Source organism: Syngnathoides biaculeatus, chromosome 11 (genome assembly GCF_019802595.1).
Source record: "Syngnathoides biaculeatus isolate LvHL_M chromosome 11, ASM1980259v1, whole genome shotgun sequence".
Classification (NCBI taxonomy): domain Eukaryota; kingdom Metazoa; phylum Chordata; class Actinopteri; order Syngnathiformes; family Syngnathidae; genus Syngnathoides; species Syngnathoides biaculeatus.
The window spans coordinates 15,248,109-15,258,793 of NC_084650.1; the positions used below are offsets into that span (position 1 = coordinate 15,248,109).

Here is a 10,685-nt window from a genome sequence, read left to right on the forward strand (position 1 = left end):
AAAGTGTAGTGTGCGCTATCCTCGTCACAGCGATTCTGTGCCACCATAGTTTAGTGTTGTCTTAGTTCATATTCCCAAGCTTTCCCCCTCGTCATCAGACCTCGCTTCATGTTTTTGGAGTTTGCTTCTAGCCTAGCGCTGTTGTGCCTCTGCCTTCTCGGACTGCTTACGCCGTGTATGACCTCGGCTTTGAATTAAACTACTCATAACATCGTGCCCTCGTCTCGGACTCCTGCATTTGGGTCCAGCCCCGCACTGTTGGTTCATGACAAATACAGTAGTAACTCACAAAAAAGTCAAAACCGGTTTCACTTAACGACACGGAATTTGGTAGATATGCTATCATAACAAGTAGACTCCCTTTGACCAATTCCTCGTTTAACGAGATTTTGTTTGATTTCTACCATATCCAAACGAGGTATACTGAACAGATGGATGGCGGTAAACCGCACCCCATTCGATTCACACGGCGGTAAAGTCCAAACACACTTTGGCTTAGCAACATTTTACCCGCTGATGATTATCATTATTATTATTAGGATTATCACCATTATTAATTCCACCCGTGACATTTCCGGAAGAAATGCCAGCGCCGACGCGAGCGTCTCTCCGCCGGGCAAGAGCCGAGAAAATATCTCTTCGTGCTCTGTTGCCATGGCGACCCTCAACTCGCTTCCGAAGGATTACATAATCTGCCCGCCGATGTTTTGTTGTCTCGGGCGACTTTTAAATGTATGCATGGAAGAGCAACCTCCTGCCACCCCCACCCCGGGGGATCTCTTCCGAGTGGAAGCAGCTGTTGCCATGACAACACAGACTCAGACATAACTGTTGCCCAGCGTTTGGCAAATTTAAAAATGTCTCGAGAATCATCTTGTTTTTTGAAAAGATTTGGACTTCTGGACAAAAGAGGCTAGCCATGTTGTTACTCATCTTAAACGGTTGTTTTGGTGTAATTAAGGTTTAACAAATGAAATTCGGAATATTTTTTACTTACAGTGGGAATTCTGGGCAAAAACTGAAGATCTGGCCACTTGAGGTTCTGCGCCAGCTCTGCGAAAATTTTTCCCTCACAAATCCGTCTCACTCAGCCCGTCTAAGGGAGGGACGAGGTCGATCGGCGAATTCTCCGCCTCCAGAAGTAATATTAGAGCCATGAGATCCAAACTCCTTTAAAGAGAGATCTTGAACTTCACAAACCTGACCCAGCTTCACCTTACACACGGGTGATTGCTGATTTGCAAATCCGTTTTTTTAGCCTAGACTCAAAGGAATACCTGAAAAACACATTTAACGTTTGAACTGATGAGCTGATTGCAAAAAAAAAAAAAAAAAAAGTTCTCTCATTTTGAATTTGATACCAAAAACACTGGAAAAGTTGCAACACAAGACTAGAACTGGTAAGGAATCCTCAAAAAACGATGGACCATTCCGACCTGTCAATCAATCGTACAATAGCCAATCAGATAGCCGCATTGTCTTCACCCCTGGCTTGACACGCCCCTCTCCCCATAGCAATGCTGGTTGTCAGTAGCGTGTGCTTGGAAAAGTTAATGTTATGAAGAAAACAGTCCTCAGATGTGCTTGGGGAACGTGCAATTGTAATGATAGATATCCTGCTCGGTTACAAGGTTGGCCTTGGTTGATTGGTTGGTTTTCCAAAGCCTAAAACGCAGTTGACGAAGGGTCTACGATGGATTGAGGCTCGTGGAAGACCGCACGTACAACTAAATGTGGACAATATCAACAAACACAAGGCTGTATGTTTGACGGTAAGTGAGGGAGAAGTATCTTCTCTGAGTTTGAATTATTATCAGTGCAGGAGAACAACGTTCACTTTGTTAGTAGGGTGTAATGTTTTATGCCGAAGAATTGAGTTAGTGCTCGTGTTAGTTGCTTAACTACTGTTAGTTAGCGCCATGTCACGCAAGAGAAATGTCGATTTGCCTATTTGGATCACATCGGACTTTTAAGACAGAGCATAGGGTTTGATACACTCACTCACTTATAAAGACCGCAATGATATTACTCGTGATCTTTCCAAGTAAAAAGTACTCACCCAAGCGCAGTATGATTCCAGTATTTTATCCTGTTGGATTTCAATATGAAGTATGTGAGGGGTCAAACTTTTTTTGGATCGATCGCCAGTGTTTTGCTGTAACTCTGAAATTCCGTCAAGCTCCGTCCAAAATCTTAATAGTTGAGACCTCTCTGTAGAACTCTCTTGGACATGTCTGACACATTTGGCAAAAAAACATACCCCAATATTATCTGGAATCCGCGATAGAGAATCGACATCAAACATGTTTTGTTCAGTTGCCATTTTGAAAGCTTGTGGGACATGGCTATAGGGGCGGAGCTTAAGGTCACCATCGGAAAGGTCCATTGTTTGGAACAGTCCATAGGTGAACAGCTATTTACGAACAACTGCGTGAGCGATTCGTCAAACGGTTTAAGAACCGCAAGAAATTTGGGGATTTCATCAAGTAGTGTCCATAACATTAAAAGATTCTGATAATTTGGAGGAATCCGAAAACCAACACTGAATCACCGTGAGCTTCGAAAGAAAGAAAATCGGGGAAATTTCCACCATCTGTGGAAATATCAGAGCCACAACTCCTGTTGCTTTCAACACAGTAAACCGGGAGAGGTGACGGTTAAACTCCACACCCGTTCTCCCGGCAAAGTGGAAAACCTTAACACTCAGGAGCTGAAACGTCGCGAAGGAATCTTTACAGGCAGTGCGAAAAAGGCCTGCGATACAGCTCTTGAACCGGATCTCATCCGACTCCACCTTCAGCTCTGCGGCCCCGCAGATTCATTTTGTTTAATCATCCCCGGCCGAGCTAACGGCCCATACGGACCCTCGATTAGACGAAAGTGCTTGCGACTGACGATAATCGCGTCTCTCCTGGGGGACCGCATATCGATAAGTCATTTCCACGCTGAATGGAGGAAGACTACGTGGGTTGTTTCACTTAAGTCAGGCATCAAAGGTGACTTTTTGTTCTGCGGATTGGTTTTTTTTTTTTTTTTGTTTCGCAGAAAACTCTCCCCAAACATCCGTTATGAATTCTTCTTGACTTGACATTGCAAACGACACCTGCCAAGCAAGAGATCATCAGCCATTTTTTTTCCAAATTTATTTAAGAAAGTCCCAAAAATAAACAAGTTAGCACACATTCCATCATACAAAATGTCAGTGAGAATAGCCTGAATTTACGCCATATGGAACTTAGAAGCGACTACAAGTATACTGTATGCGTGTTATCTATTGGCGGAAATACAAAAACAACAGCCAGAGTAACGATGATGATTATAATAATGCAGATTATTATCCCATATGCATCATACAGTGGGGCTCTTTACAGGTCATAAAAGAGATCGTTTGAGTCCTATGAAATTAGAAGTGCTCGTCCTTAAAAAACACAAAACATTTTCCAAAGTCTCAATTAATTAAGTAGCTTTGACACGATCATGGAAAGGGGGGGGGTGGGGTATTCTTTTTTCAAATTTCATCTTTTTGTACAAAATATATGTATATATATATCGTATGTATGTACGTCCCCCGGCCCCGCCCGAAAATTTCAAACACCGTCACGACTTCTACATTAAAATGTAAACGCTGTTGTGTGTTGTTACTTTTATTTTATTTTTTTGGTAGTAATGAAAATGAGCAAAAAAACAAACAAAAAAAATTACCCAAAACGTCACAACGGCGGCAAACGACATGCAAAAACCGCTGCTACGTCATCGTCGGGCGGGTGCAAAAAATACACGGAAAACAACTCCGAAAACAACCCCCGAAAAAAAAAAAGGCTATTTATTTATCGTTATAAGCAGTGTCATTGCCACCGACTGTACATCTATAGTTTACCATAAAAAGTCATGTACATTCACTGAAATGACAGTGATTGATTATAATAATTCTATATTCATCATCTACTGGCACTAGGATTTGGCACCCATCCCTTATTTGGCATTTTGACATTTTTCTGCGCCGTGGATGCTGATGCCTCTCAAACGCCCTTTTCCACTTGTTTTTGTGTCTTGTATGTTTTTGTTTTTTTAATATATATATATATATATATATATTATTTTGCATTCATGGCGTGTAAACAGGTTCACTTCATCCTGAAAGCGCGACAAACGACCCTGGTCCTCGGCAGAAAAAAAAAAGAAGACACAAACGGCGGGTAAGGGGTGTGAAAGAAAATCACGGAAAAGAAAACGTAGATTTTAAAACGGTCGAGCATTGACATATTTTTCATATCAACACCAAAAGGCTAACGCATAAAATATACAGGAATTTAATTACACGATTTCTGTTGCTTTTTTTTTTTCCTTTCATCCGTACACAGGGGTGTTTAAATCCGACGGGCGAGTTTCTTTAAAAGCTATTTTGTCAAAATACATAAAAATATTTTTTTTTTAAGTCAGCATTTTCTTAGATTTTTTTTTTTTTTACAAAAAAAAAAAAAACTTCAAAGGACTATTTCACATTTTTAGAACACGGATGTGCTTCCTGTTTGGGATGTGGCTGTTGTGAACGATTAATATTACACACACACATATAGGCGCAAACACGCGCGCACACACACACACATGCGCGCACATTTTATGATTTAAGAGAAGCAGCTGTCAATCAAGCCCTGGCTTCCACGCAATTAGGAATGAGAAAAAAATAAAAAATCCAACATAATCCTGGATTTTTTAAAACATTGGGGAAAACCGCGACCGGCGACAAAGTCTTTGTGATGTCGGACTTTCCCGTTTGAGGAAAAAAATAATAAAGTGCCAGAACACAAGCGAGCGATAGGAGGGAAAATCGGGGTGGCGGGAAACAAACCTCTTTTGAAGTTAGAAAAAAACCAAAATTCACTCTTTTCTTTCTTTTGAAACCACGGTAAGGCACTCGGAAGTTGGTCTGGGATCAGGACAGGTCTGTCAGGCTGACGTTGAGGCCCATGTCGGGCCTGACGTACGGGACGGCGTGGACGGCCTTCGGGAACTCCGGAGTCATCACCCGACCATTCTCCCCAGTGCTGCCGGTGACCGAAAGTCTCGCTTTGTTCCTCATGGCGTCCCCGAAAGTCATCTGTAAAGGGGGTGGGGGAGAAAAAAGGGAGGACGGGAGGGACACCCACACAAATAAGGGAGTTAGGTCAGTCTTTCCTCGTGTACGCAAGCGTGAAAGATTAATATATATATATGGATAAATATGTATGAGGATGAGAAATCAAGGGTGTGTATGCAGGTGGGGGGGGGGGACGCAGACGACGCAGGGATGAGCGTGTGCGTATGGTATGGCGGCAAGCATTTAGCTTGGGTAGAGAATGTGACCCTGGACAAGGAGAGAGGCGTTGACAAGCGTGCCCATCAACAGTCATACATGAGCATGGTCTCAAGAGAACTCAAAACGGACACACCACGGACGAAGGGGAGTCGGCGCCGATGCTCCGAAGCGGGGAAAAAAAATGTTTCGCGGTCGCTCAGCAGTTGAGCGATTTCGGCGGTGATTTCCATAAATTTAGCACTATCGCCCTATCGATCTTTCGCACTATATATCTACGATTCTTAATGATTATGATCGGGATCTACGATACACGATATGATTCGGTTACGATCCGATTCGCACTCCTGTTTCAATACAAATTACTCCAGTTATGGAATGATATAATTTACTCCAGTTACAATACAAAACAATACAATTCACACTTCAATTAAATTAGGATATGATTAGATTAGTTCTATTTTACCATTCGTCATAATTACGATTCACCCTGATTGGAATGTATTTCACTCTGATTCGATTTGGTGCATTTCCTGTAAGATTCCCCTACTAAAAAATTTCTATAGAACATTTATAAAGAATTTCTAAAGACTACAGAACTTTAGGACCCAAATCCTGTAGAATTTCTATAGAAATTCAATTGTTCTGTCGAAATTCTATAGAAAATCACAGCGAAAGTTCGATAGAACAAGTTGGTCTGTACAAATCCTATAGATATTTATAGAATTTGGAGAAATTTTTTAGCAGGGTCACTCCAATTTAGGATACATTTTTCCCTAAATTACAATTCACTAGTTACAATACAGTAAGATCAATTCCAACCATATCCTCACCCACTGTCAGCACCTTAGAAAATTACGATCTTGAACAATTACCGTAATTCCCGGCCTACAGAGCGCACCTGGTTATTAGCCTCACCCAGAACATTTGTAAGGGAAATACCATTTGGTACATCCATACGCTGCAGCCGTATAAAAGCCATAAGTGCCCAGATTGAAACCCACATTGAAACATGAGATATTTACAAAGAAAAATGGTACACAGAGAGTTTAACGCTAGTTCCACCGCGCTAACGCTAATGCCAGCGTCAGTGTGCTAACACTAACGCTAGCGTCGCCGCACTAACGCTAGCGCCGCCACGCTAACAGGGCCAGTGAAAAACGATATATACTGGTAAATATCACTGAGATACAGCAGTAACACGCTAGCGCAGCGCTAACAGGGCCGGACTGGTAAAAGTCACATCCTCTGCACTTATATTCGGTCCCACTCTGACCTTTTCCGCTCGACTGCCCCCTTGCGGCCATGAGAAAAAAAATGCACAAATTAGCCGCATCGCCGCATAAACCGCAGGGCTGAAAGCGTGTGAAAAAAGTCGCGGCTCATAGGCCGGAAATTACAGTATCACACCAAATTTTTGGGTAAAATGGCTGCTACATACTGAAGCCCCCGCAGACAATCATGCTTAATAAAATTGTTTTTCCCACGAAATGACAACTTTTCTGACTAATTTGATGCGATTTGATTTTGAAACTATTTGTTTTCCCTTTTGGGCACGGCTCCGACACTCCTTGTTTGAAACACGATCAATATGCCTTAACAAAAGGTGTGTGCGTGGCTGGTAGGATGTCTTTCTCTCAGTAAATCATAAATCACCAGTCCATACGATCCTCTGGCCAACCTCTTCATTCACTAACACTGAAGGATGGAACGGAGGATGGAGCCAAAAAAGCGTGCAGTTTGGGGGAATTTATGAAAACCTCGTTTCCCTACCCCCTAAATTTTTACACTTTCGATCCCATATACGTTGTAACCTTCCTTATAAGTTGCAAAATTCTGTGAATTCTGCGAGGAAGTTGGGTTAATATTCTGTGCATTCTTTGCCACCTTCATTCGTTTGGCCTCGGCTCGGGACTTGTAACAGAACTCGATCAAGGCCACCAGCATGGCCAAGCCGAGTCCTCCGACCAGAATGTAGAAGACCCCAGCCACGTTGCTCAGGCTGAGGGCGCTGGTCTTCTCCTGAGGGGGAGAACGCACACGACACGGCAGTCAGAGAGGCCACAGCGTACAAAAATGAAAAAAATAAAAATAAAAAATACACAAATACGATAGAACCACAAACAAATGGACAATGAATCATCTCCTGTTTTTTTTTTTTTTTTTTTTTTTTCCCTGAACAAAAACATCCAATAACCACAACAAAAACAAGACAGAAATGTGATTGGTCACTTGGGGTAAGGTTTTAAAGCAGAAGTATCGTGGGTTGAGGTTAGTCAGAATGGAATGCAGCAGCAGTCAACTACTCTACGGCTGGATTTACACCGCAGGTATGACTGGAAGTCCTGTTTGGATTTTCCCAATCCTACCCTAACCCAAAGTTCGACCCTAACCCTAATTAGTAAGTGTCTTTCGGCTTGTCCCGTTAGGAGTCGCCACAGCGTGACATCTCAGATGAACGCTCATATTTGTTTGGCATAGTTTTTACGCCGGACGGCCTTCCTGACCAGAGCCCTCTTGGGGAGTGGAGGCCCCAGTGAGATACGAACTCACGAACCCTGGTTTACCAAACCACTGAGCTATGGGGCCTCTTTTGAACCTAACCCTAACTTTTTGCGCAAACGTCATTATCCACGCCTTAAAACCGAAGCTTGGTCCAAATCCTCAAGATTCCCAACTCTAAACCTAACACAAATTCTTAAGGGCGCGCCATTTTCCTAACACTATAGCCCAACCCTAAACTTTTATTCTTTTGAAAGATGTCAGTTTCCTTGGCATTAGCCCTAATCCCATCCCAACCATAACACAAACCCCTCACCCGTATTCCTTTTGGTAGTCTAATTCTCCTTAGCACTCAAATTTACATCAAAACAAGTATTTCTAACACACGAAGGGCCTGATTTAATCAGCGCTAAATTTTGTGTTCATTCTTACAGAATCCATGTGGTGCTTTTGTGTGTTGCGAATGATTTACAAAGTTGATCTTTTACCAAGACCCCAAAAAGTGGGCACTAATAAATTTTGTTCACCCACTCAGATAAATCGCACGCACTGTTGCAACAGGTTTAACAGTGTTATTTAAAATGTGGTTTTAAGCTTTCGTTGGCTATGACTGGGTGAGAAGTGCCTCAGGAATATTTATTCTTTTGCTTGATTCTGTTCTGATTGCTCATCCCTGGCCGACACGTACCACAGGTTGTTCATATCGGCCATATCAGAGACCACTCCTGATTGGCGTGTACTCCTCCCATAACGTGTAAAAATTGAGCAGATGCACTCCTGGTGTCATCTGGTTAGTAGATCATATTGCACATCCGTTTTTGCTTGCACAATATTTTTGCAAATTAAGACCTCAATATGGTCGGCATGCGCTTCAGGACAGGTGTGTAGATCTTCAAATAAGGATATTGGTGCGTTGACAAGGGTACCTTCTTTTAAAATTATGACAAAGGGAGATAGCCCTGGGCAACTAAATGGTAAGTGAAGTTTGATGTTATGATGTATTATTGGTTACTCCTGCAATGCGCACACGTGGCTTGTTTAATGTGGTCAGTAATTGTATACAGAAGCGGTATCAGATATAAAAATCCATCCTAGATCTGGTATTTATATCAGATATTGGCTTTCGTTTTGATCTGCACCCTTGGACCTGCAGTGTAAATCCAGCCCGAGTGTCGTGTATACTTCATCAAATTTGGAGTGCTGTGCAAGGACCATTTACATGGGTTGCCCACGACAACGGGCCAAGCCGTTACAAACGAGACAAAGAGGGGAGACAAATTGGGCCAAAAGTAATAGGGTCTGACACAAAAAGAGTTCTTTTAACCTCCCAAATGTTATTATTATTATTTTTTTAGGAATGATGGTGGTCCCAAAACAGATACATGGGCATCGGCCTTGCCAGTGTAGTGCAGAAGAGTATGGAGGCATGAAAATAGCCAAATGCTAACCCCAATACTAACACAAACCCTCAATTGAAATATTTAGAGACATGTAATTTTCGCAATATGAATCCCCAGATGAACATCTAACCCTAACTCTAATCCTAACCCTAAACCCATTTTTTCTGTGGCAATGTTATTCTCCCTATGCAATACTTGCTCAATGCTACTTTTTTCACCCCAACCCCAACCATTAAAAAAAAAAAAAAATCAATCCCAACTCAAACTCTAAATACAAACCTTCAAAATAATAGTTTTCAGTTATTTTCCAAACCCCAAACCCTGGCAGGATGCTGTATTTTTTTTTGAGAATTCTCAGAAAGAACAACCCCTGCATGAAAAACTGCTCACGTCCTTATACCAAATTGCCATTGAGAGCAACTTAACGGACTGAATCAGGATATCGTTTTCTGTCTGCACAGTGGAAGAAAGGAAAACGCTCCAAGGAGCCATGGCCTAGAGATTTATCGGCTGCTCCCTTCCTTCCTTCCTTCCTTGGTGAGATGCTACAATTCTTGCTGAGTAATGAAGGCAACGTATAACCTCGGGGCCTTCCCCCTCTCCATCCTGGACACTCGTGGTTTCAACTATTACCCTTGGGCAGTCACTTCAGGATATTAAAAGACAGATTGCATTAAATTCTGCCAAATCACCAAAAACTACTGTAAATGGTGAATGGCTGTTTACTTGTAAAGCACTTTTTTTTACTTTCAAAGGTACTCCAAGATATCAACGTTGCCTATGATAACCACAAACAATCATTTAAGTCTTTTTCTGACTACAAACTTTAAATTGGAACTGTCAGTCGTTGTTCTGTGGGAAAATGACCTTTTACCCTCACTAACCGCAACCCTAACTTCTTCTTTTCCTTTCGGCTTGTCCCGTTAGGGGTCGCCACAGCGTGTCATCTTTTTCCATCAAAGCCTATCTCGTGTATATTCCTCTCTAACCCCAACTGTCCTCATGTCCTCCCTCACAACATCCATCAAGGTTTACTTTGGTCTCCCTCTCGCTCTTTTGCCTGGCAGCTCCATCCTCAGCACCCTTCTACCAACATACTCACTCTCTTGCCTCTGGACATGTCCAAACCATCGAAGTCTGCTCTCTCCAACCTTGTCTCCAAAACATCCAACTTTGGCTGTCCCTCTATTGAGCTCGTTTCTAATCCTATCCAACCTGCTCACTCCAAGCGAGACCCTCAACATCTTCATTTCTGCTACGTCCAGTTCTCCTTCCTGTTGTTTCTGGTAAGCCCAACCCTAACTGTTTTGGGAAATCCCATTGTCCTAACTCTGAACTCAAACTTTAGCATTTAACCCAAATTATTTGGGCAATGGCAAATTTACTAACCGTAATATCAAATACTAAACTCCAACCCAAATATTAAAGCATAGTCAAAACTCTCACACCTAACCTTAATTCTTTTGGGAGAGTAATCATCTTGACCTAAA

The 10,685-nt window shown here is 42.2% G+C and overlaps 1 protein-coding gene across 9 annotated transcripts in view; it reads right to left on the reverse strand.

The window, feature by feature from the left end:
• Positions 1-3,126: 3,126 nt before the first annotated feature.
• gria2b (glutamate receptor, ionotropic, AMPA 2b) overlaps positions 3,127-10,685 on the reverse strand; it is a 52,715-nt gene continuing 45,156 nt past the window's right edge. For 5 of the 9 annotated variants that reach the window (XM_061834587.1, XM_061834584.1, XM_061834583.1 and 2 more), the window contains 2 exons: positions 7,181-7,315; positions 3,127-5,098 (listed from right to left, as the gene is read on the reverse strand). In XM_061834587.1, the coding sequence (XP_061690571.1) occupies positions 4,934-5,098; positions 7,181-7,315 (300 nt within the window). In that variant the 3' untranslated portion in view covers positions 3,127-4,933. Of the gene's footprint in view, positions 5,099-7,180; positions 7,316-10,685 lie in introns of those variants that run through there. The other 4 variants (XR_009797067.1, XR_009797068.1, XR_009797065.1 and 1 more) reach the window with 2 other exon arrangements.